At 40.2% G+C, this 27,211-nt stretch overlaps 1 protein-coding gene across 4 annotated transcripts in view; it reads right to left on the reverse strand.

The window, feature by feature from the left end:
* Nucleotides 1–351: 351 nt before the first annotated feature.
* The window catches only part of selenon (selenoprotein N), a 34,295-nt gene continuing 7,435 nt past the window's right edge, over nt 352–27,211 (reverse strand). For all 4 annotated transcript variants that reach the window (XM_043717368.1, XM_043717371.1, XM_043717369.1 and 1 more), the window contains exons 4-12: nt 20,904–21,116; nt 19,424–19,548; nt 17,928–18,065; nt 15,001–15,082; nt 13,427–13,615; nt 13,212–13,317; nt 9,620–9,732; nt 7,218–7,319; nt 352–4,279 (exon numbers count right to left, since the gene is read on the reverse strand). In XM_043717368.1, coding sequence (XP_043573303.1) covers nt 4,109–4,279; nt 7,218–7,319; nt 9,620–9,732; nt 13,212–13,317; nt 13,427–13,615; nt 15,001–15,082; nt 17,928–18,065; nt 19,424–19,548; nt 20,904–21,116 — 1,239 coding nt within the window. In that variant the 3' untranslated portion in view covers nt 352–4,108. The remainder of the gene's footprint in view (nt 4,280–7,217; nt 7,320–9,619; nt 9,733–13,211; nt 13,318–13,426; nt 13,616–15,000; nt 15,083–17,927; nt 18,066–19,423; nt 19,549–20,903; nt 21,117–27,211) is intronic.

Consider the following 27,211-nt stretch of genomic DNA (forward strand, 5'->3'; position numbering starts at 1 on the left):
TTTACCTTTTGAATGCTGATACTTGAACTCTGTCAACATGCTGTAGTAAACTTTCTTTGGCTGAATGTTAGGATTCTAACAAATCTACAAAAACTACAATTCTTAAACCATTTTTATTTTTAAAAATAATTAATACTAAATAACAAGCATGAGAAGTGATGTTCTTTTTAAATGGGTCAAAACTTTGTGTTTGAAAAGAACAAAACATCTTGGGTGGTAGAAATGAGTTGCTTAAAGCTAGCAGCTACCTAATGAAAAGGTAAGAATCATGTTACTGCTAATGACATTTCATAGCTCAACTAATTAAGCTGTCAAGTGGTAGAAAGGTGTGAGATGCTTTACGCTTCAATATCAATGAATTGTAAATTTATAATCAAGATCCTGATCACCACTCACCTACAAAACACCACCAGTGTCTCATTGAACAGACAGTGGAGAAAGCATTTTTAGTATTTCAAGATCTTCAGGTCTTTAAGCCTGAAGACAAAAAAATTGCACAGATCCATAATATACAGCTGGATAGCTAGTTAAGTACTTTCCTAACATGTTGAATACACTAAATTTGGTATCAGACTGCTGAGACAGGACCAGGCCACTACATGAATTGCAAAAGATACAAGTCTTAAATTACCAAGCCTTATACATTTTTAATGCAATAATTAACCTCTAATGACCACAGTTGCCTGTTTTACCCAATATATGCAAACCAGTAAGATTTAAAGACTAAGAAGCAACAGTACTTCAGTGAGGGTAAGATAAGGCAATTGTTTCTTTTTTTAAAAAAAAACTAACATAACATCAGGTAGAACCCAGTCCTTTTGCAGGCTTTCAGGTTCAGCCTTCACAAAATGTAGTTCTTCAGAAAACAAAAACCATTCTTGCCCCCTCCACTATTCATTTGTTACAAACTGGCCTAGATCTTTTCTCAGGCATAAGTTTAACACCATGTTTATAAAAATAATGCTGATTGGAAATCCAGGATAAGTATATAAAAATGAGTATTTAAAAAAAAAGTCAGTGACATACTACTCCTTTTGTAGTGTTGATAAAGTAGAATTGTAAGTACAAAAACAAAACACCACTTTGCATAGGTCCAGCAAAAAGACAGTCAGATTTTGGCTATGACATAAGTTATTTGGAGCACGTGTCATACGGAGCATCACCAATGGCTTGATGCACTGATATTTAAGAAAATAGCTCTTTAAAAATTATCAAGACCTACAGCATTTTATCTGTACACTTATCCATTCCCATAAGAGTGATGTCTACCTCTTGCTCTCCACATTAACAGCTGATGGGCTGGTCCTGGGACTTGGCTTGTCAGAGGGAAAATGACCCACATACCTATACTACAAACCTTTCACCCTTGTGCAGAACACATGCTGGTGTTTTACAATGTATTCAGATACAATAGCTGACCATCATTTACATACAGGTGTAAAGAAATCAACAGAGCAAGCAGCCATTCAAATGTTATTTCATCATTCTTGACATTTTCATGTTTTGACAATGCTAGGGAGCTGATGGAAATAATTAATGATGAAAATACAGCATTGTGGGCTACTCTATACAACAATGAAACAACTTACAGATGCAGCAGGTTTGGGAGGAACGCCAATCTTGGACTTGGGTTTTCTCACTTCAAGTCTGAGGCTGTAGTTAACTAATCGATTCAGACTGATTGATTGTTATAAGAAATAAGAACAATAGACCATCTGGCCGATCTTACATTTCTCATGTCCACTTTCCTGGCCTTTACCCATAATCCTTCATTTCCTTTCTGATCAAGAATCTCTCTGATCATCCACTGCTTCTTTATCATTATCTTATGAAACTATTGGGAAAGTAGGTGGTGAACTCAAAGAACTATGATCATTTTCCATCTAGCAATTCAAACATTTTTAAGCAAAGGTAACAAATTCTTACTATTTGAGGCAATGCAAACCAATAACTGTAACAGCCTTTCAGTTCATCATGCTTTAGCCAGCAGTGTGAAAACAGCTTTAAAAACCTGGAAGAATTGCAGATGCTATAAATCAAACATGTTGCTGGAAAAGTTGAGCAGGTCTGGTAGCATCTGTGCAGAGAAATCAGAGTTAACATTTCAGGGCCGGTGACCCTTCCTCAGAACTGATTGTAGCTAGGAAAATATCGGTTTACATGCAGAAGATAGGGTGGGAAGAGGGAGGAAGGACTAAACGATAGGTGAGGAACGAACCAATGAGAGAAGAACAATTAGGTAGTGTGTAACGGCAGACTATGTGATAACAAGGCCTGGTGTGTGAGAAAATAGCTGATCAGTTAGCCTCATTCCCAATAACCTTTATGTCTATATCCTATCATTAAGTCTGTTTCCACCTCACCAAGAATTGCATGTTTTTTTAAAATCCCTATATTAAAACAATCTGATTTTCCTACTGGTTCCTTGGCCAGTTATTTCAAATGTGTCCTCTGGTTGCAGACATTGTAACTCCTGGGGAATACAGCTTTTCTTCATATAATTTATCTTTCAATACTTAAAGCTTTTACAGGGTTTCTAAATGAACACTAGAGTTTTGAAAGTCAAAAGTGGCAATTTTTACACAGGAAGTTAACATCCTGAAGGACAATGGCCCTATCACATGCACACAGTTAGTTGAAGCAGGCTTCTGAAACTTTGCAACTCTGCAGGTTTTAAAGCAGGTGTGCAGGATTCTAAATACACAAGAACTTCCTCCTAGCAGTGAAGTCATGCTCACAGTTTAAGGTTATCACAGGAAATGGGAGGTTGCTGTGAAATGTTGTTTCTGGCCTTGGGATGGGAGATGGGGGATGGGTAACCTGATCCTTAAAAGGGGCAGACCCTCCTCAGAAAATCAGCTTCCCTCCAGCAGAAAATGTGAAACAGTCACTTTCTAATTTAAAAATGCATAAACATTTATTATGAAATAGTTCCAGGGATGAGGAACCCCCATTTTGAAGGTAGATTTGAGGAGTCAGGCCTGTGTTCCTGAGAAAAAGAAGGCTGAGAGCAGATTTAATCCTGTTATTCAAAATCAGAAGGGGTATGGACATAGTAAACAGGAAGAAACTGTTCCCATCCTTGAAAGCTTCAAGAATGACAGGAAACATATTTAAAATAACTGTCAAAGAAGCAAAGAAAAAAATCTTTTTCACGCAGTGGGTGTTTAAAATCTGGAATGCACTAAGACCGTGGTAATGTGGAGGCAGGTTCCATTAAATGTTTAAAAGAGAATCAGACTGTAAGGAGCATTGTGCAGTGTTATGGGGAGAAGGTAGAATATGGACGGTGTATGGCACATTTGGAGAGCCAGTACAGACAAGGTGGGCTGAAGATTTCTTAGCTGTGATTCTATGGAGATTTATGGTATTTTCTTATGAGGAGAGAAACTTGGAGAAGTGTGAATAGAGATTTTCAAGATTGTCATAGTGAAGTGATAATTGAATATAATAGGAAGCAACATATTCCCTATTTTTATTTTAGGGCACAAATTTAAGATCATTTTCAAAAGAATGAAGGGAGAGATGAAGAAAAATATTTTTAATGGTGACATCTTATCAGAGATTCTGCAACCAGAAACAAAATCAGTCATATCTTTAAAAAGGAAGTGACTTAAAAAACTGCACAGTTGTAAAAGGTGAATGGGCTAAGTGATGCTTTTTTCAGAGAACCATGAGTTTTTCATCTGAACAGCAATTTGTCACATGTCTGTGGCAGATTTCCACATGTGACAGTGGCAAGCATATTGAATTATACTTTAAAAAAAAATCCTCGCTAATAGTGACATGTTCTTAAATCAGACCCTAATAAAGCTCAAGAAATAACCAGCCATGGTTCAGAACTGTTCACTTCCTTCAACCTTGGAATGTGGAACAGTAGAGGAACATTTCAACGTACACGCGTACACACACACACTTCACCTACATCATAGATGCTTTGTCAATGGAAGCTGTTCCTTGAGGAACTAACAAGTAGATACTCTCCTCAATGAGGCTTTGGGAATGGAGGCAGTTGTGTTCTCTGTGCAAAGTGAAAAACCCAAATAACAAAATGGCTGAAACTGACAATGGAGGGAGGACCCATTTCATTCAGCTGGATTTCCACTAATTAAGACAGTGCAAACCGTTTGGCAATTTCCAGCCCTTCCTTCAAAAATGTGACATAAGCTGTAGCTGAGAGATCTTCAAAATGAGATGAAGTAGTGAATAGACTCTTGTCCACCTCTTCGGGCTTCATTGAAGTGATATCCAGGAAGTAGTTTGCATTGATGTGGTGAATCTGTCAAGAATAATCACAAACCACAGCCAAATTCAGTTGGACACAATATTAACAACAAGTAGTAGAAAGTGCAATCAAATCAGGGAACCATTTAAGAGATGAACATTATTGGAAAATATCTCTGAAACTTTGCAGGTTTGGACAGAATCAGAACTGTTATTGCGCAGGGGGAGGCCATTTCGCCAACTGTGCTTGCACCAACTCTTCAAACCTTTACACATTACTTCTATCAAAATAATCATTCGATTCCCTCCTTAATGTCTCAATTAAACTTGTCTCCACCACACTTCCAGGTAGTGTATTCCACACCACAACTACTTATTGAGTGAAAAAGTTTTATTCTCACATCACTTTAAAAAACTGCAGCTACATAAAATGTCTGCTTATTAAAAAGGGAGGAATGTTAGTACTGGTAAAATACACATAGCAAAGAATTTTACAATGCAGAAACAGGACATTCAGCCCAACAGTGTGTGCTAGTGTTTATTCTCCCCACCAAGCTTGTACTACCCGAACTTGCATCATTCTCTCAACCTATGCAGTTATTTTTTAAGCCTCGTGTACTTGAGTAAATTTCCCATTAAACACATCTATACTATTAATCTAAGTTCTTTCATGTAGTGGCTGGATCCATGTTCCTACAATCTCTGGGTAAAGAATTATTTCCTAACTTTTAATTAGATTACATTACAGTGTGGAAACAGACCTTTCGGCCCAACAAGTCCACACCGACCCGCCGAAGCACAACCCACCCATACCCCTTACCTAACACTACGTGCAATTTAGCATGGCCAATTCACCTGACCTGCACATCTTTGGACTGTGGGAGGAAACCGGAGCACCCGGAGGAAACCCACACAGACACGGGGAGAACGAGCAAACTCCACACAGTCAGTCGCCTGAGGCGGGAATTGAACCCAGGTCTCCGGCGCTGTGAGGCAGCAGTGCTAAACACTGTGCCACCGTGCCGCCCACAAATCTTGAACTTCCCAAAAAAAGGGAAGCATCTTCTCTTCATTTACCCAATTTCATAATTGTAAAAGATCTGTCTCAGGTTACTTCTCAGCTTTCAACTTGTTTGGTCTCCTGAGTCTTGAAAGAATGCTTATCTGATTAAGACTGGGCACAGATGTCCCATGGTCAAAGATATGCTTCCAGGAACCGATGTCAATCTATGCGTGAGATGGGATGATGGTGTCACTGGCTGGGCCAGAATTTATTGTCCATCCCTAATTGCTCAAAAGGCAACTACATTGCTACAGAGTCACATGTAAGCTAGACATGGTAAGGATGGCAGTTTCTTTTCCAAAGGGACATTTGTGAACCAAATGGATTTTCTGAGAATCGACAATGGATTCCTGTCATCATTAGATTCCGAATCCTAGATTTTTATTGAATATCAAAATTTCTCCACCTGCCATGGCAGGATTCATATCCAGGTCCCCAGACCATTACCCGGGTCTCTGGATTAACAGTTCAGCAATAATACCACTTGTTTGTTGGGTCCTCTGAGCTCAGTAATAGTACAGCCAAATGCAGAGTGAAATTCCTTCTATTCTATCCTGATTCATGCTGGTTCCAATGGAAGAAGCACAGCTCCTATTGTCTAGGCTTCCAACAAGACGAAGGAACATCATTGCAAGAGACTACAGGACAGGAGCATGCAATGTTTCAAATCAACTCCTTCAGGACAGGTAAAGAACATTTAGGGGAGGAGAATTTAATAAAAACATGGTCAACTCTATACTTTCACATCCGGTGGTTTCTGAAAATTGTGTAAGTTGTCATGGTCAAGAGTTAGAAACGTAGTCCCTTTAAGACTCAAATAGAAGGTACTTTTAAACAACCTGTCCAGGGATGTTATGACTTACCTCCGGAGCTGGTGGGACTCAAACACAGGCTTCCTTGCTCAGATGCAGGGAACTGCATCAAGGCTCAAACAGAATTTTTAAAACTTTAACCTAATTATCTAATCAACCTGTTTAGAGGATATTACTACACATCGCTGGTGCAGGTGGGACTTGAACCCTGACCTCCTGATCCAGGGATAGGGACACTACCGCCAGAAGAGCCTCCCCAAGGCTCAACATAACAGCTCCAAAGTTGATTGGAAGCACGTGATGCTCATTGAACTTGGTATTTAAATAGATTGTATTTGTTAATTTAGTGACAGATTTTATGGTGGTGGTTTATCTAAAGAAACCAAGTTCATGTTTAGTGTTCCTACCTCTGAACCAGAAGGTTCAGTTCGAGTCCCACCTACTCTAGAAGTGTATCAAAACATTTGCGAACAGGCTGACTAAAAGTTTCTAAGCAGTTTCAAGTTAGTACTTTTTAATTGTCTAAATTGTTAAATGGGTGATTTGGTAGTGGGTATTTAAACAAAAAGGTTCACGTTTGCTAATTGTTTAGTATTTTGGGTGGTGGTTTGGTGGTAAGCTTTGTGAAAAACAAGGTTCAAAGCCCTCTTGCCCTGGAGGAATGTCGTAATATGCCTGAACAGGTTGCTTAAAAGAGGCAATTTCTTCCCCATTGTACTGTTGGCTTCTGAACAGAGAAAGGGTCACGAAGGCAGTTGAAAACTGAAATATACACTAGAAATTTATAATAAAACCCTTCTAAATCTCAGTGTCTTTTGCTGCCTAATTCAACATAGGTAGACACCAGTGTATGAAACAGTCATAAGGAACTCCAAAAAGCTGTTCAAACCATAATGACTGAATATCACAACACTAACAGATTTGACTTTATTTTTACCCTGGCTGATATGGCCATCAGACCAAGTAGAAACTGAACATTTAAAGGTTATTTTTGTTTCAAAATTGCAATGCAACAAAGAAAATTCTGGATTTTCTTTCCCTCCGACAGAGGTAATTGGATTCAAATAGCCCTAAGATCTAAACACTCAGGTACCACCTCGGCTTTTAAGCAGACTTACCACTGTGCCATTTGGTAAAGCAATCATCATTTCTACAGGAAAGTTGTAGTGTTCTAAATGCAGGCTGGCCAACCCAGCGTAACCTTCATTATCTTGGTTTCTCTGTCAAGAATAAAAATGTCAGGTCACCAAACAGAAACACATTTACTTATATTTTAGAAAGATCCATCACAATTCATAGTACGCTAATCAATTCAAACGCTACCAACAGAATTGATCGCTCAGTCAAACATTAAGGGTACAAAGAGCAGAACTTTCCACTCACAGCACTCAGTTGAGATCACAGCTTGTGTGTTAACACATATGTAAAAACTCCTTTGCTACTGTAGCTGGCACCTTCACTCAAATTGTGAAGACTGGAATTTCATTCAAAAATGCGCAATTAATGTTTCACAGCATAATTGAGAGCAGACCTTGAGTGGTCCTATGACAAAATGTAGAAATGTGCAATAAAGTGATCTTGTGTCTTCTGTCAAATCCCAAATGAGTTTGCAGCTTAATTTAGATGATGTGGACGGCTGGGGGTGGGGGGAAGAGAGAGGTGACATTAAGTTGAGAAAACTGTTATCTCAATACCAGGAAAGAGATGGAGATGACGGGGGAGTGTCAAATGGATCATATGATTGAGCCCCATGTTAAGGGGCAACACTTTTGAATAATCAGGTGAAAGTGAGGACTGCAGATGCTGGAGATTAGAGTCCAGAGTGTGATGCTGGAAAAGCACAGCAGATCAGGCAACGTCCGAGGAGCAGGAGAATCGACATTTCGGGCATAAGTCCTTCATCAGGAATGAGGCTGGGTGTGGAAAGATAAATGGGAGGGGGATGGGGCTAGCGGGGAAGGTAGCTGAGAGTGTGATAGCTGGATGGAGGTGGGGGTAATGGTGATAGGTCAGGGGGAGGGTGAAGTGGATAGGTGGGAAGGAAAATGGACAGATTACGATGGCGGTGCCAAGTTGGAAGGTTGGATCACCCAAATCACTGAAATGGTGTGTGATTTGAACAGAATTTAGGGTAAAGGGAAAAAAAGTGTAAAGTAAATTGTGATAACGATACTAACTAGTTAGTTTTCTAAAATTTAGGATACTATTCCTTCAGAAATGTTGAGCCTTGAACAAAGGATCTGAACAATACACTTGATCAACTTAAACTCAAGCAAGTATGAGTTGTGTAACATTAATAAACATTCAAACATTTAACCAGGATGAAGATGTTCTAAGTGTGAAATGCAGAAATGATATAAAGTAAAATTCATAATAATTTAAATTCAGATTTCATCATAACAGGCTTTAAACTTTTTGATTTGAACCTTTTAAAAAGTACACCATTCATGCATTCTTGACAGCAGCAACATCACTAAGTGAAAAATAACAACACCCACATTTATTGCTCTCGAGTACATCCCTCCTGAAACATTCCAGTCTCCTTATTTAATTTTACTTAGGGCACTGGCATACAGTGCTGACAAACAAATTCAATTGTGGACACTTTCAATATATTGAAGAAAACTCAAAATCAATGGGACATGGAATTTCAGTTTATCTCTCAGAAATGAAAATGTCTCACAAACTGTTTGGGGCTCTGCTATCAAAATGATCCTAATTGGTTTCTGGATTGAAGTTAGATCATATAGTGAAAAAACACCAAGGAAAATGACACAACAATTTAATATTTATATGAATTTATGAATCATGATAAACTGCAGATGCTGTAAATCAGAGACAAAAATAAAAATTGCTGGACAAGCTCAGCAGGTCAGGCAGCATCTGTGGAGAGAAATCAGAGTGAACATGTCAGGTCAAGTACCTTTCCTCAGAACTTGAGTTAACTCTGATTTCTCTCCACAGATGCTGCCAGACCTGCTGAGCTTTTCCAGCAATTTCTATTTTTGTTATAAATCATGTATTGTTTCAGAAGGAGCTGAAAATGTGTTGCTGGAAAAGCGCAGCAGGTCAGGCAGCATCCAAGGAGCAGGAGAACCGACGTTTCGGGCATGAGCCCTTCTTCAGGAATCGCAGGTCAGGCAGCATCCAAGGAGCAGAAGAATTGACGTTTCGGGCATGAGCCCTGCTTCAAGAGTCTGATCTCCAGCATCTGCAGTCCTCACTTTCTCCATGTTTCAGAAGACCACTTAGCCTATTGCATCTAATCTACTCTTCACTAGCTCCACCAGAGTACAAGTGTCCATGCTCTTCCTTCATGGCCTCAATATTTTTTAATTCTGAGCAACAGTTTTTCAGGTGTTTTCCCTACTCACTCTTAACCTTACCAGCATCTATAAACACTGGTGTTCATTCATTCCTGATCTACAAGTCTAGCTTGAACCCAGGTTGAATGCTGCTTGCTGCTAATTTACCGACTAACCATTAGCGTTTTCTCTCCTCAAGCCTTTTGATGATTTACCTTCAGATCCTCCAGTTCTTTGACTAGGGACCAGCTGCTGACAAAGCTCTCATTCAGCAGTGAGAGGACGGGCAAACTCTCGAGAACAGTCTCCCGCAGAGTCCGCCCCGATCCTGTGTAAACAGAAGACATAAAGGGAGACTCAATTTGTTAATACAATGATAGGCAGCTGACAATGCACAAAACAAGATAAATTTACTTTGTACAAAATTAAAGCATTAAAATCTGATCCCACAAAACACCAGAGCTTGGAAGTAAACCATTCTGTACTGCTGTGGGAAAAGTCTGGCCATTCCAAGCAGGCACTGGAGTGCTGCAAAAAGGAGGTACAAAGGTGACACCAAAACCGCAAGAGTGTATGTGACAGAAAATGATCTACAGGCTGGATCTCTTTTTCTCCTCTTCAAAAACGAAGGCCAAGGTGGTGACCTAATAGAAATCTTTTAAAAAAGGTCAGGATAAAGCAGATATAGAAAGAATTTATCCTCTTGTGGAAGAGAAGCAAAGCCATTATTATAGGATAGGCAATAAGAAAATTGATAGGGAGTTCAGAAGAAAAGTCTTTATCCAGAGAAAAATAAGTGTGTGTGGATGGAGTGGTTGTGGTAAATAGGATTGATATTTTTAAGGAGAAACTTGATAAACATTTGCAAGAAAAGGCATGTGCAAGGTTGAGTGGGGACACAGATTATGTTGTTAGATACAGATGACAAAGGATGGGAGGAGTCTCAATTGGAGTTTAAACAGCAACATACAGCCTGGCTGGGCCAAAGAGCTCATTACTATACTGTAAATACCAGGTATTTAACAATAATGCATGTATCTTATAAAAACTTTACAAATACAAGTACATTTCTTCGTTAGAGAGGCAAGGTTTGATCAGGGATAGTCAACGTGGTTTTGTCAAACAGAGGTCATGCCTAACAAATCTGGCTGAATTTGGAAGGTGTTGAGCAAGTGTGTAATGAGAGTAGTGCAGTTGATGTAGTTTATAAAGAGTTCTGCAAGACCTTTGACAAGGCCCCATTGTAGGAGACTGACAAAGAAAGGAAAAGCACTTGGGATCCAGGGTAACCTGGATCCTAAATTGGCTTAGAGGTAGGAGACAGAGTACAATGGTAGCAGGCTGTTTGTGTGACTGGACACCAAAGTCCAGTGGTATACCATAAGGCTCAATGCTAGGTCTTTTATTGTTTATTATATATAATATGCATACAGGTTTTCTCTGGGGGCAGGGGAGTGAGAGATGACAAGTAAATTTGTGAACAACACAAAAGGTTGGCCAAGTGGTGCTTGAGAGTGAGGAAGAAGTTCCGAGGTTACAGGAGGATATAAACAGATTGGTCAGATGGACAGATCAGTGCCAGATGCAGTTTAATTCTGGTGTGTGAGATAAAGCACATTGGAAGTAGTAATAAGACACTAGGAAACTCAGAGGAACAGAGGATTAGATTACCTACAGTATGGAAACAGGCCCTTCGGCCCAACAAATCGACACCAACCCTCCAAAGAGTAACCCATCCAGACCCATTCCCAACAGTTACCCTTATAGACAATTTAGCGTGGCCAATTCACCTGACCTGCACATCTTTGGATTGTGGGAGGAAACTGGAGCACCCGGAGGAAACCCATGCAGACACAGGGAGAATGTGCAAACTCCACACAGTCGCCTGAGGTGGGAATCGAACCCGGGTCCCTGGCGCTGTGAAGCAGCAGTGCTAAGCACTGAGCACCCGTGCCGCCCCAATCTTGGGGGTGCTTGTCCACAGATTCCTTACAGCAGCAGGACAGGTTAATAGGATGATAAGGCAGCATACGGTACACCTCATTCAGAGCACAGATTATAAGAGCGGGGAGGTTATGTTGGATCTGTGCAGGACTATGGTTAGGCTACAACTGAAGGTCTGTGTACAATTCTGATCATCACACTATACAAAGTATGTGATTATATGGAGGGGGTACAAAAGAGGGTGGTACAGAGGCACATTGGTTAGCACTGCTGCCTCACAGCGCCAGGGACCCTTGGTTTGATTCCAATCTTGGAAATTGCAGTATGCATGTTCTCCTCGTGTCTATATGGTTTCCGCCTGGTGCTCTGGTTTCCTCCCACAGTCCAAAGAGGTGCAGGTTAGGTGGATTAGCCATGATAAATGCAGGGTTACAGGGCATTAGATGGGGGTCAGGTCTGGGCAGGAGGATCTCTTTGGAGGGTCAGTGGGCCAATGTGCCTCTTCTGCATTGTAGGGATTCTGTGGTTGAAAGCTTCAGAATCACAGAGTTATACAGCATAGAAACAGATCTTTTGGTCCAACACATCCACGTCAACCAGACATCCCAATCTGATCTAGTTCCATTTACCAGCATTTCGCCCATATCCCTCTAAGCCCTTCCTAATCATATGCCCATCCAGATACCTTTCAATATTGTAATTGTAACAGCCTCCACCACTTCCTCTGGCAGCTCATTCCATACACACACCACCCTCTGGGTAAACAAGTTACTCCTCAGCTCTCTTTTAAATCTTTCACCTCTCACCTTAAACCTATTGCCCAATAGTTTAGATCCTGGTCACCCTCACCATCTGTGCCCCTCACTCTTACTTCCCCTCTGTCCACAACATAAAAACCAGCATTTTTCAGCCCCTTTCCGTTCTGAACAAGTGTTAGATCAGACTTCAATAAAGAGGTTCACCTTTATGTTGCCTGGATGGAGTGCTTTCACTATGAAGAGAGGCTGGATAAGCTCAGGTTATTTTCTTTGGAACAGAGAAGATTGCAGAGGGACCTGATGGAAGTCTATAAGATTGAGGAGCATGGACAAGATGGATAGAAAGCAGCTCTTCCTCTTGGCTGAAGGGTCAGTAACAAGGGGACAGACCTTTAAGCTGAAAAGCAGAAGGTTTAAAAGGGATTTGAGGAAAAGATTTTACATCCAGAAGGTGATGAAGGTCGGGAAATTGCAGCCTGGAAGGATAGTTGAGGCAGGGAACCTCACAACCGGTTTAAAAGTACTTGGATGAGCACCTGAAATGTCACAACACTGGAAGCTATGGTCTGGTGCTGGAAAGTCGGACTAGGGTAGGTTTAGCGCAGTTTTGGCAGTACTGTCTTGATGGGCCAAAGGGCCTCATCTATGCTGTATGATTCTATGAATCACATCCTCGTGAGCATGGAAACATCTAAGAAATAAGAACAAGGAGCAGAAAATCAATTCTTTTCATGACTGGGAAATGTGCAAACTTGATCCAAAGTCATTGCCATGACTCTTTCACTCTTTCCCAAAACATTTCTGGAATCTCTAACAGCACTGTAGGAGTACAGTCTGTGGTTCAATGTTTAAGAAGGCAGTATGATTTTTTTTCTGGTACAGATTCTTAACAATCTTTTGCTCAGCCGGTATGTGGGGTAACTTAAAGGCATTGACATGCACGTGGCCTGCATGGAAATGTCTGGGTTCCTACCCAGCTTAGAAGGAACACTGTTTACTACTGTCTTCCCAAGCACAACCAAGGACAGGCAATAAATGTCAAAGTACCCACATGCCAAGAATGTATTATTTCTTAAAACATCCAGGATTGAAAGGAAGGACTGACCTCAACAAGACTGATCATCAAGCGCACCCCACAGTAATATGGAATGCACAAGTTTATTTTCCATCTTCGCTCGGTCAAACACTTCAGTAAAAGGAAGATATGAAATCTGGAAAAAAAAAGTCTGTTCAGGCTTACTGTCTCCAGCCTGGCAGCTGGGTCATTAATACAGGAAAGAAAGATTATCCCCATGCCCCCACATTTTATTCACCAGTTACCTTCTTAAATGGATACATGGTGGTCTCCAACTTGTTGGTAGCTTCTTCAAAGCTGATTTCTGATTGCCAGACAATCTCTTCAAAAATAAATTGAATGGGTTCCCCTGAAGCATCTGCAGTGTCGATCACATTACCATGTTCATCAAGGATAATGTTCGGAGTTGATGGACCCACAGCCTTGAGCTCCATCTGCATCACAGACAGATGGACAAGCACTTAGGAAATGAAGCATATCCCACTGCAGGGCAAAAGTAACCATCTGAGGCATTACAAAATTTTCTTCATTGCTACAAAGCTGTCTGCTTCCCTTCCAGCTCAATGCCCTCCTGCTGCTATACTGATATTCAATTTACAAATAAATTCTCACTCTTATCCAGATTTCTGAATTTACTCCCAACCCATAGTCTCTGAACTGGATTAAATTACATTAGACTCCAATCCACTAAATTGTATTACTATTAAGCCAAATGCAATAATATTAATCACGTTATTGCTGATACAGACAACCATAGCTCTTAGCAGCTGTCTAAGAGGCACTTAAGATTGAAGAGAGACCTCTATTACCATTCCATTCCCCTCCAAAAGAGAAATGGATGATCAGCCCAACTCAGATACTCTTTCACAGAAAAAGATTTCTCGCTGAGTTCTCTGATGAAACAATTAAGCTATTCAGCATTTGTAAAAAAGCTCAACATTTCCTTGCAGTTACATAAGCATACACTACAGCCATATTTAGTCACATTGCCATGTAATGAGGATATGAGAGTAAAGATAAATCCTGATTTTCCTGGTAGAAGCATAAATGGGATTCATGTCTCCAGAAGTCTCTACCTGAAATCGTAAGTTTTTCCAGTGAATGCCACGCAAACTGAAATTATAAACTGAAAAGCAAATCTTAAAAGAAACAGCAATTTACACCCCCCCCCCCAACTCCTTGAAATAATACTAACTTCATGCAATCAAACAGCATAAGAGGCCATGCTGCTCATCCTGCCATGCTGGCTCTTTAAGATCATATCCAAATATTCACACCATTCTTTTTCCATATAATCGCACAAAGTGTTCTTTCTCTTTCAAGTACATATTCATGTCCCATTTGAAAGTTTCTACTGAATCTGTTTCCACCACCCTTAAAAAGTGGCATAGTCCAGATCATAACTCACTGTGTAAAATTAGGAATCTTATCTCCCTTAGGTTTTTTCTCAATTATCTTAAATTGTTGTCCTCTGGTTATCGATCACTCGCCAGCATAAATAGTTTCTCTAAATAAAAACTGAAAGAACTACGGATGCTGTGAATCAGAGACAAAAATAGGAATTGCTGTAAAAGCTCAGCAGGTCTGACAGCATCTGGGGAGAGAAATCAGAGTTAATGTTTCAGGTCGACCCAAGATGTTAATTCTGATTTCTCTCCCCAGATACTGCCAGACCGGCTCAGCTTTTACTGCAATTTCTATTTTTGTCTATAAATAGCTTTTCCTCATTTACCTATTCAAAATCTATAGAATTCAGAATCCCTGTATTAAATCTTTCGTGGGTGTCCTGGAAAGCTACAAAGTAAAGAGCACAACAAACCTGAGGTAAGTAACCTATGTCGACTTCCATGTTGCCATTTTCACCTGCCCCATACAGCCACTCCATGTCCACATTCAGAGACCTGGTCCAGACCAAACGTACTAGTCAGTAGTGGTTCACCAGACGTTTTAGAGATGCTCAAAGCCAGATAGTCATCAAATGGTGGAATGCCAACATCTAAAGCTTAGAGAGAGCTATCTGGCACTCAAGAGCTCATTAGGTACAGCTAGATAGACATTGGCACCACCCTGCTGTAAAGCTCAACTACAGTAAGCATAATGCTGAAATAACAAGTTAAATTAATTGTTTAAGTTTCTGCAGCATCAGTAAGTACAGCCTGCTGGAACATTGGAAGGCAATATATATGTTATGTTACATTCTGTGAATAAACCCATTACGAAGAAATGAAATAGCATCTAGTTTCAGTTTTTATCATCTGACTAGAAATCCATTTCACAGAAACTTTGTCACATTTTATTCTCAAAAGTCAGAGAATTCAACCGGGCGTCCAGTAATTAATAAGAAGCCCATTGGAAGCCTGTGTATCAATAGGAACTTGACCAACTCTACTGCTCTGCAGCAGTTCACATTTCTATGTGCGCTACTCACTGGTCAAAGTCCCAATGTTTTGGCAGTTAGCTTACTCATTTATTGCTTATTTGTTCTTAAACTCCTATTGAGCTGTGCAATGCAATAATAATGAGTTTCGGATATCATCGTCCAGTCTGTTTCTGCAAATATCTCAGCCTTGATTATACTTAACAACCCAGCTTCTACAGTTGTTGACAGCAAAATATTCCACAATTGACTTCCTCGGAGAGAAGAACTTCCTTTTCTCTATCCTAACTGTGATGTGGAGGTGCCGGTGTTGGACGAAGTTAAAAATCAAACACCAGATTATAGTCCAACAGGTTTACTTGGAAGTACAAGCTTTCACAGCGCTGCTCCTTTGTCAGGTAGCTAGTGGAGCAGGATCATAGCTCACAGAATTTATAGCAAAAGATCATGGTGTCATACAGCTGATGCAATATATTGAACAAACCTAGATTGCTGTTAAGTCTTTCATCTTTAAGAATGGGTTGCAGGTTTTGATTCGTTAATATGTAAATCCCAGAACTTCTTTCACAACATCGACCACAACACCATTCAACCCTGTCATAGCAACCAAAGCGAGATGTGTCAGTGTCAACATGGACACTACCATTACAAGTGGGGACACCACCCACCATGTACGCAGCAGATATTCATGACTCGGCTAACATTGTCTATCTCTGATATGCTGCAGGCAAGAATGCCCCGAGGCATGGTACATTGGCGAGACTTAGCAGATGCTACAACAACAGATAAATGGACACCGCGCAACAATCGCCAGACAGGGATGTTCACTCCCAGTTGGAGAACACTTCAGCGGTCAGGGACATTCAGCCTCAGATATTTGGGTGACTGTCCTAGAAGGTGGACTTTGGGATATGGAACAACACCGAGTGACTGAGCGGAGGCTGATAGCCAAGTTCAGTACGCATGAGGATGGCCTCAATTGGGACCTTAAGTTCATGTCCACACACACACACACACACAAGATGGCCAGGCACTATTTCATTTGGATAATTGATTATTTGGTTAATTTATTTCCCCTGGGGCTCAGAGTTTTCTGTGAAGTCTGCTCCCATTCAGGAGACTAGGCAAAAGCACACTGACCCCACTCCCCCCTCCCTGCAACCCTGTCCATCCACATCCACCGTCCGAGCGCCCGTCCGCCACGTCCTCCAGGGCAGCCAGATTGGACACAGACTGTAAGACTGCTGCTGCCTTTGTGGGGTAAGTCTCCAAATAGCGTGCGCACACACACAACTTTTTGACAGGTTCAACCTTTGCCCTGTACAGGACAATGTTAGAGTGATTATCTGGGGAAGGGGGGTTTAGGGTACACCCCTCTGTAGAACTCCAGGGAAAGTGTGGGTGGAGAGAGAGAGAGAGGGGGCAGGTCGTCAGTCATTTAGAGATGGTGCCTGGACTATCCAGGACTGTTCTTGGCAGCATTTCAGTGAGCTGAGTTTGTTTTTAATTATTGTACCTGTCAACAAAAGACACGATCAGGGTTGAAACAGCTCTTTGACGTTTCTATCGGGACTTTGAGATCCTCTTCGGGTAATCCGATATTCGGATAATCGAGATTCCGCTGTACTCCATCATACTCATGCACACACTCTCACACGCACACACACTCTCACCCACTCACATACACACACACACAGATAGATTTGTGCATTTGCAGAATTGTATTTGCAGATACATTCTATTTTATTCAAAAAACACAATCTGCAGGCAGTCAAAGTTTTTTTTATAATCAATGAGACATTTTATAAATTTCTACGTTGGAAATAGAACCAGTCTGACTCAAGATTGGAATACATACATTCTCTAACCTCACACCTTTAATGTCTCTGAGCTGAGATGTCACCTTTTTTTTATAAAACCTTAAGTTATCTCAGGAATGTCACTTGAAAAAAGTTCTGGTATTTACTTATTAATGAACTGAAACCTACAACCCATTCTAAAAGGTGAAAGAGTTAACAGCAATCTAGATTTGTTCAATATATCACAACAGTTGTATGACATTATGATCTTTTGCTGTCAATTCTGTGTCCTATGATCCTGCTCCACTAGCTACCTGACGAAGGAGCAGCGCTCCGAAAGCTTGTGCTTCCAAATAAACCTTTTGGACTATAACCTGGGTTGTTTAACTCTGTCCCAACTGGGTGACCCCTTTCTCTGACTTTATGCCCTGTGATCCTAGACTCTCCAATAGTGAAAATGAGAAAAAGCAAAAGAGTAATTTCTGCAATAAAAGTTACTCCTTGCAAATATTCGGTGTTTATCATCTGGGAACATAGACATGACAGAGATTTTTTAAAAATCCTACTAACCTGTCATTGGGAACGTACATCTGGAAATCCCGAACATGGGATGCATCTTTAGAAAGAATGATGTGTCCAGTAAACTGTCCTGGAGTGAACCAAAAGGGATAATCTGGTGGCTCATTCAGCTGAAATTCTCCATGGATCCTGAAATGGAAACATAAGTCATTCTCATGGACACGGTACTGAGAAGGTAAAATGAATGTCTACCAAATTAGCTATCTGACAGAGTTAGATACACTCCCCCATGCTTTATCGCAACATCTCCAGCTTCTAACTACCCAACTCCAATCAGCATTTTTACCAGCTCATAAGAACAAAAGAAATAAGAGTAGGAGTAGGCTATACAGTCCCTCTAGCCTGCTCCATCATTTAATAAGGTTGGCTGATCTGATGCTGCCGGTTCCCCACATAACCCTCAGCTTACTTGTCAATTAAAAACTGACCCATATTTCAGCGCTCCTTGTCACAGAAACTTTCCTACAATCTTCTGAAAAAAATGCCTCATCACCTTGTCTTAACCGGGAGAGCACTTGTTTACCCCCAAGTGCCCCTAGTTCTAGATTCTGTCATGAGAGGTATCACCCTTTCAGCATCTACCCTGTCAAATCCCATCAGAATTTGATTTGCTTCAATAAGATCACCCTTCATTCAAGAAATCACCCTAGTGAATCTTCTCTGAATTGCCTCTAATGCAACCATTTTGCTCCTTAAATAAGGCAACCAAAACTGCACACAGTATTCTCCAATATTTTTCTTACTCGTAAACAAAAGTATTCAAACAAATTTTTAAAAAGATGCAACATGCTTTCCAATGCGATCCAATATATCTCCAAGTATTGAGTAGCAATGTCCAGGACATTCCTGAAGAGGTACCAACCCTAGTCCATAACACCAGACGTGGGGAATTCTTTAACCATATTATAATAATAAATAGGAAGTACAAAGTAAATCAACAATAAAGTGGAGATTCTAGAAATAAACAAGGGGATCAGTCCCTCTGGACTGTATACAAGACACAGGTCTACTGGAAGATTAGATTAAAAATTGCCACATTATTAGGTATTTGTCATCATAGGAAGTGATTGAATTTTTGGCTAATGTTTATTTAGGCGAAGGCAAAGGGATAGGACCGCAAAAGGTGAGGTCTACCACCGTTAGCTTTCTTTCACAGAACGACGCTGTCAGGTCTACAAATGGACTCGTCCAGGGACCTCTGAAACCATTACAACAGCTGCACCAAGACAGAATGGAAAAAGTAGCAGGAAGCATACACATTGATAATGCATTTAATTCAAACCTCAAGCATCAATGAACAAGAAACTCCCCAATATCAATTATATCAGTGATAAGTAATTCCCACAGTTCCATTACTTGCTAAAGCTGCATGTTAATACCCAAAGAAGTATTCCTGATTATATAACAAAAGGAGACAACCTTAAAGCAGATACTCAGGGAGAAAGGTAAGAAATAATTTGTGGAGTTGACACAGGAAATGTACCCACCTGAAGACAATATCATAATAGAAGTCACTGACTGCACGAATGCAGGCTACTGCACCCTGGGGTGCAAACCTTGTCTTCACAAATGGCCGTGGATGAAACATACTTAGAAGTTTATGGATGAGGACCTGTTTAAAATGGAAAAAAATTTAAAAATGAGAGACACTATAACACTGTCACAGAAATGTATCTTTTTCATCATAACATTAAGAATTAACATACTTAACTTAGGTGCTGGTGGACAACTAAAAGTTTTTTCCTGCTGCTGTCAGCAAGTTCCTAAATTATCATTGGCTCAGCCAATAATTACAGACAAGATCTGTGCAGAAATCCCAGATGCTGATGCTCATTCTCCTACTCTTAACTTTAAGCACTGGATGTACAAAAAAAACCATTTCTTTAAAAAAGGATATTCTCTCACTTTTAACACTGATTAATATTTGTTTAGTTTATCATTTTTGTTTTGGGGAAATCAGAGGGCTTTGCTACTGTATAAATGGTTATCCACACAGCAAAGCATTGCCGAATTCACTCTATTTTCTTTCCTAATACTCAGCAATCCTTTGCAATGCAGTTAACAAAAATCATGGCCACAAACTAAGACTAGACTAAATACACCCAAGAACACAACAAGATTTTGCCCTTTATTATGGAGCTCAACATTAGGATTAAACAGGGTGACAACCCCACACCATGTGAGGAACAGTCTCCCATCTGCGACTTTCCACAGATTACCCCACTAAGGACTAAGGACTACAGGCCAGGCTCTCAAAGTTGAACACCACTTGGAGAAAGCACTGAAGGTGGTAAGGGTACAGATCTACTGATTTAAGTATCCATCACCAAGAGGGTCTCATCATCACTGCTACTGACCAAGGACGTAACTGCTAAACTGAGTCGATGCAAGTTGTGAAAAAACCAACAAGAGGAAAAACCATTTCACCTCAACCTCACCAACTTGCTTGCTGCAGATGTATCTGTCCATGACAATATTAGTTAGTGTGACCACCGCACAGTCCTTATGGAGATAAATCCTGTCTCAACATCTATGAGGCACTGTCAGCCATCAGCAGCAGAATTGTACTCTGACTCAATCTGCAAATTCATGGCCTGGTATATCCCCACTCCACCATTACCAATAAGGCAGGGGATCAACCCTGATTCAATGAAGAGTTCAGACAGGCATGCCATAACCAGCATCAGCAGACCTAAAAATATAATGCCAACCTGATGAAATCTACAAAACAGGCCAATTTGCATGCCAAATAGGATAAGCAGAAAATGATGAACAGTGCTAAGCGATCCCACAACAGACAGTAATGTTCATAACTGAGCTGACTCCATTCTGGATTCAATACTAAATGTATGCAAAGGAATTATCAAACGTTATAGTGTTTGTAAAAATTGGTGCATTATAAATAAATAACTTTGTCAGTGTGTGTTAACTTCACAAGCTCAGTCATATTAATATGCAATATTTTACCTCTCTTCCTTGTGGCCTAGGAGGGTAAAATCTGTTATTGGAGAGGTACCCTGTAAAGATAGTCAGTTCACTAGGAATCATCCACCATGTTTCACCCAGCTCTACTTTATTCTTATGAGGGAGGAAGGCTTTAAATTGACTGCTACTAAAGATACTAGAAGGTATTTCTGCAGACTTCCAGTTTCTCAGTCCTGACAGGGAGCCATGGGAGACCTGAAATACAAAATAAATATACAGAACTTTCTTACTTTGGTCTTAAATGCATAATGCACTGCTAACATATTGTATGATAACTGTACAAATATTTAATTACAGAACAACAAGTATTATTCAATGGCATTCTTCCCAAGATTTTTGTACCAAAATAAAATCCTTTACTGGCACACTATAGGGTGATATGGTGGCTCAGTGGTTAGCACTGCTGCCTCACTGCGCCAGGGACCCGGGTTTGATTCCAGGCAACTGTCTGTGTGGAGTTTGCACATTCTCCTCACGTTTCCTCCCACAATCCAAAGATGTGCCACTTAGGTGAATTGTCAATTCTCATTGGCCATTGTGTCCAGGAATGTGTAGGTTAGGTGCATTAGTCAGGGGTAATAGGGTAGGGGAACGGGTCTGGGGTGGGTCATTCTTTGGATGGTCAGTGTGGACTTGTTGGGCCAAATGGCCTGTTTCCACATTGTAGGACTTCTATGATCTATACCCTAAAGCTATCTGAGAGTCAGTTAACTTGTTCTGTACTTATAGTATATGGTTATGGAATCAAAATATGTATTAATCCCATCTTAAAGTATAATTAAGGTAAGACCTCTTCAATTATTCCTTGAATCTTATCTTAGCTAAACTATTGTGCTGTTTGAAGTTTTTATACATAGTTAATGAATTGATATCTGATATCAATGTCTTTTTTTGTTGTTTTAACAAAGACTGCTCATTATGTAAATTCCAAATCAGTCCTCTTTAACTACAGATAAACAAGAACAAAAACAGCAGATTCCACATAAAATATTAATCTTTTCATTCACACTTCACTATGTCATATTGAAAAATTGTTAATTAAATATTACACAAACCTGTCTATTACTTATTTGATCATGCTTTTTCAACAGTTCCATCTTCTAAGTAATTAAAAAGTATGAAATACGAGAATCTTTCCATGTTTAGCAGTTTTGTTTGGAGATTTAGAGACTTGCATAGAACTCAAGAATTCATTGGTATTTGGTTCGTATATTATAAACTTTATGTGATGAGCATGGCAACAAATTGTAGAATTACATACATTATGAAGAAAGCCTTTAAAGTCTACTGAAGAATGTGTTGGCTTGACTAAGCTACAGTTCAAAGAATGAACATCTGTTTTTATAGCATCTTTTGTCTTCAGGTTGCTCAAAAACACGTCATGGCCAATAAGGAATGTGAATCTAACCAGTAAAAATGCATTTTGCTGTGAAGTAGTCACTAAATATCACCACCTGCAAGTTCCAGTCAAAATCATTTATCATCTAACTTGGAAAAATATTGCCATTCCTTCACTGTCACTAGGCCAAAATTCTGGAATTCCCTCCCCAAGGGCTTTGTGGATCTACCTACAGCACATGGACTGCAGTGGTTCAAGAAGACAGCTCAACCTTCTCAAGAACTGAGGACAGGCATATAAATGCTGGCCAGCTAGCAAAGCCCATGTTCCATGAGTGAATGAGGAAAGACCTTTGTAAATCATTGGGATTTGTTGTTATAGTTTGTACGAAGTTGATATGGTCTGAGATTTTCCCTCTACAGAGAGCTGTTGCAGTGTGAATGCTATTTAAGCTCAGGTAATTAAATTATGGATTTATTAGCTGGAACCGCGAAGTGAAAGATGCATATTTCAAAAGGCTTGTCTGGTTATTTGTGGAAGACAACAGCATTAGAAAAGACTAAATTGAGAGTTACTGATGTAAAACAAAGAGCTGTGGATGATGGAAGTCTGAAACTAAAACAGAAATTGCTGGAAAAACTCAGTAGGTCTGTCAGTATCTGTGAAGAGAAAGCAGAGTTAATGTTTTGTTCCAGTGACCATTCTTCAGAACTCATCAGATCTATTCCCTGACCATCAAGCATCTCCCTAACCAAGTATACAACACATGTGGGATTCCATCAATCAGAAATGGTATAAGGCAGGAAAAAAGGATGCTACCTCTTCAAACTCAAAATATGGGAGGCAGGGGGATACTGACAAATCACAATTTTGTTTTGTCCTTACTGATTTTTCTTCCCTTTCTTTGTTTGCTTCCACCCGCACAGTGAGTTCTCAAATGCTTCATTCAAATAGCTATTAGTTACATATCCAATTAGATGCATGCCAGCCTACTATTCAACAGCCAGGCCATCATAATTCAGTCACTGTGCAATATTTTAATGTGCACTATTTGTCAAATTCAATGAATAGTAGCAAAAACCTACCCTATCTCCACTCATTCTTGCCTTCCTAAATGTAACTTAACACTCAGTACAGATCAAACCTGGTTTTGCCAGTGTGTACATCTCTGCTAATCACTAAACTTCTAAACTATCACTCAACATTCTAAAGCTTTTTGTACCTCAATGGCTCAGTGGATAAACTGCACCACGTGTTGTTAAACTTATAAAGAATGACATTCCCAGCTTCAAAACCTGGTTTCAGCTGTTTTAGAGTGGATGGATACAGCATCATGCCACAAAAGTAGCAAAATATGGATAATCAATTTTCAACTTTCCTCCTCTGATATTAATACCTAAGACTTTCAAGAACTAAAATGGTTTTAAAACTGAAACATGGACCTAAAATAGCTGCACTGATCACCTGACCAAAAATCTATGTGGAATAAAAAGAACTGTCTGAGCTAAAATTACTATTTTATTAAAGAACATTGAATCAGTCAACCCAGAAATCTGCATCCTCCAATTTAATTTACACTTAAATAAGTTGAGCATACTGAATACGAAAGGTTGCCTGCAACTATCCAGTTTAACAAGACAATAAAGTGAGACTCAGGAATACATAAATGAACCATATTTTAGCTGTTGGTCAGAGCATCAGACCAAAGGAAAGAAAAATGTACTGGTAACAGTCAATACTGAAAGACTTTCTCCTTTTCTTTCTAACCTCTCGGAAACATCGGTCAAAAAACAAAATCACAGAAACATCGATTCATTGAGAACCCAAGGATTCTACAAATTTTGCTACTGCTGAGGATACAAGACATCAATTAAACAACGTCAGTTTCCATTCCATAATTCAAGGACTCTACAAACTTCTAAATTACATTTTCTTTATTCTTCCTTTCTGCACTAGTTAACATACATTCTTTTAACAAAAATACCTGTGTTTAATGTCACATTTTGTTATTTTTGCCAAGATTAGTAGGTAATAAAATTCTTCCTTTTTTCACTTAAATACATTAAGAACAAAAGGGTAACTAGGGAGAGAATGGGGCCCCTCAAAGATCAGCAAGGCAGCCTTTGTGTGGAGCCACAGAAAATGGGGGAGATACTAAATGAGTATTTTGCACCAGTATTTACTGTGGAAAAAGATATGGAAGATATAAAATGTCGGGAAATAGATGGTGACATCTCGCAAAATGTCCATATTACAGAGGAGGAAGTGCTAGATGTCTTGAAACACATAAAAGTACATAAATCCCCAGGACCTGATCAGGTGTACCCTAGAACTCTGTGGGAAGCTAGAAAAGTGATTGCTGGGCCTCTTGCTGAGATATTTGTATCATCGATAATCACAGGTGAGGTGCCAGAAGACTGGAGATGGCTAACATGGTACCACTGTTTAAGAGGGGTGGTAAGGACAAGCCAGGGAACTATAGACCAGTGAGCCTGACCTCGGTGGTGGGCAAGTTGTTGGAGGGAATTCTGAGGGACAGGATGTACATGTATTTGGAAAGGCAAGGATTGATTAGGGATAGTCAACATGGTTTTGTGCATGGGAAATCATGTCTCACAAATGTGATTGAGTTTTTTGAGGAAGTAACAAAAAGGATTGATAAGGGCAGAGCAGTAGATGTGATCTATATGGACTTCAGTAAGGCATTCGACAAGGTTCCCCATGGGCAATTGATTAGCAAGGTTAGATCTCATGGAATACAGGTAGAACTAGCCATTTGGATACAGAACTGGCTCAAAGGTAGAAGACAGAGGGTGGTGGTGGAGGGTTGTTTTTCATTTTGGAGGCCTATGACCAGTGGAGTGCCACAAGGATTGGTGCGAGGTCCTCTACTTTGTGTCATTTACATAAATGATTTGGATGCGAGCATAAGAGGTACAGTTAGCAAGTTTGCAGATGGCACCAAAATTGGAGGTGTAGTGGACAGCGAAGAGAGTTACCTCAGATTACAACAGGATCTGGACCAGATAGGCCAATGGGCTGAGAAGTGGCAGATGGAGTTTAATTCAGATAAATGCGAGGTGCTGCATTTTGGGAAAGCAAATCTTAGCAGGACATATACACTTATTGGTAAGTTCCAAGGGAGTGTTGCTGAACAAAGAGACCTTGGAGTGCAGGTTCATAGCTCCTTGAAAGTGGAGTCGCAGGTAGATAGGATAGTGAAGAAGGTGTTTGGTATGCTTTCCTTTATTGGTCAGAGTATTGAGTGCAGGAGTTGGGAGGTCATGTTGTGGCTGTACAGGACATTGGTTAGGCCACTGTTGGAATATTGCATGCAATTCTGGTCTCCTTCCTATCGGAAAGGTGTTGTGAAACTCGAAAGGGTTCAGAAAAGATTTACAAGGATGTTGCCAGGGTTGGAGGATTTGAGCTATAGGGAGAGGCTGAACAGGCTGGGGCTGTTTTCCCTGGAGCATCGGAGGCTGAGGGGTGTCCTTATATAGGTTTACAAAATTACAAAATTATGGGGTAAATAGGCAAAATCTTTTCCCTGGGGTCAGGGAGTCCAGAACTAGAGGGCATATGTTTAGGATAAGAGGGGAAAGATATAAAAGAAACCTACGGGGCAACTTTTTCACACAGAGGGTGGTACGTGTATGGAATGAGCTGCCAGAGGGAGTGGTGGAGGCTGGTACAATTGCAACATTTAAAAGGCATTTGGATAGGTATATGAATAGGAAGAGTTTGGAGGGATATGGGCTGGGTGCTGGCAGGTGGGACTAGATTGGGTTGGGATAACTGATCGGCATGGACGGGTTGGACCGAAGGGTCTGTTTCCATGCTGTACATCTCTATGACTCTAAAACATTGTAAATTGGCTCCTTCACTTTAACCTACTAAGCTGCATTTTTATTGAAGTGTGACATTGCTGAGACATGAAAGAAACACTTGTTATAACTGACTGATAACAGTAAAAAGGGAACCATTTCACCCCACCTCCCCTGTCTAAACAATCATCAAGCACTGATCTAGAAAGAATGAGTCAAAATTTAAACTTCAAATTTCCAATCAGAGAGAGGAGAAAAATGCATTCAGTTGAGGATGGGATTGAGTTTAGTTATGACATCCTCAACAACGTAGACGTCCAACAGTCAATATCATCACTTACGTGAAGAATACATGGGTGTTAAAAGACTGCTTGGGTATACACATTGACAGGTAACCCCCTCACAGAAAGGGGGAAACACCTATGTTTCCACTCATTACGGCATTGAAATTTCTTATTAAGACAAGTGCTTGTGCTATCTGTAAACTGGAATATTATCAGTATATATATCTTCTTTTCTCTGCTAGAAGTCAGGTCTGAACCGAACACCACGACCTTCACCACAGGGAAGGCAGATCCTGAATCCACTCAGCTAGAATAGGGATTAAATCAGTGTTGGCGCTGATCTGTTCCACTCAGCCTCCAGCCAACTGAGCAAACCAGCCTCAAAGACGTTTGCATTGCTGTCTTCGTTTTTACATGCATATTGTAGCTTAAAGTTATGGATAATAACGGAAAAGGTTCAGTCTTTCTTCTATCACATGACTGACCACATATCTCTCCCTGCCATAGGCCTGTATTGGAAGGATTTACAAATTGATAATTAACAAGTTTTTAATGCAACTTCCTTTGCCATCAAGTCCAGAAGTGAGACCTGAATCTGGTGCTTCTGGGTCAGAGGTAGGGAAGTTAAACACTCCACCATAAAATCTCTACATAAAAATTATGAGGTTACAAATGGGTCATCATGACTTGAAGGTGATGACAGTAACATATAAAGTAAACAAAAACTTCTGTACACTCATGCCTGTAATGAAAATAATTTCTCGAAAAGACCCTTGCTTAGTTCAGTTTCACATTCGTAGCCAAGATCCAAACAACTGACGAATAACCAATAGTCATGAT

The sequence above is a fragment of the Chiloscyllium plagiosum genome, chromosome 27, assembly GCF_004010195.1.
Source record: "Chiloscyllium plagiosum isolate BGI_BamShark_2017 chromosome 27, ASM401019v2, whole genome shotgun sequence".
NCBI classification, from domain to species: domain Eukaryota; kingdom Metazoa; phylum Chordata; class Chondrichthyes; order Orectolobiformes; family Hemiscylliidae; genus Chiloscyllium; species Chiloscyllium plagiosum.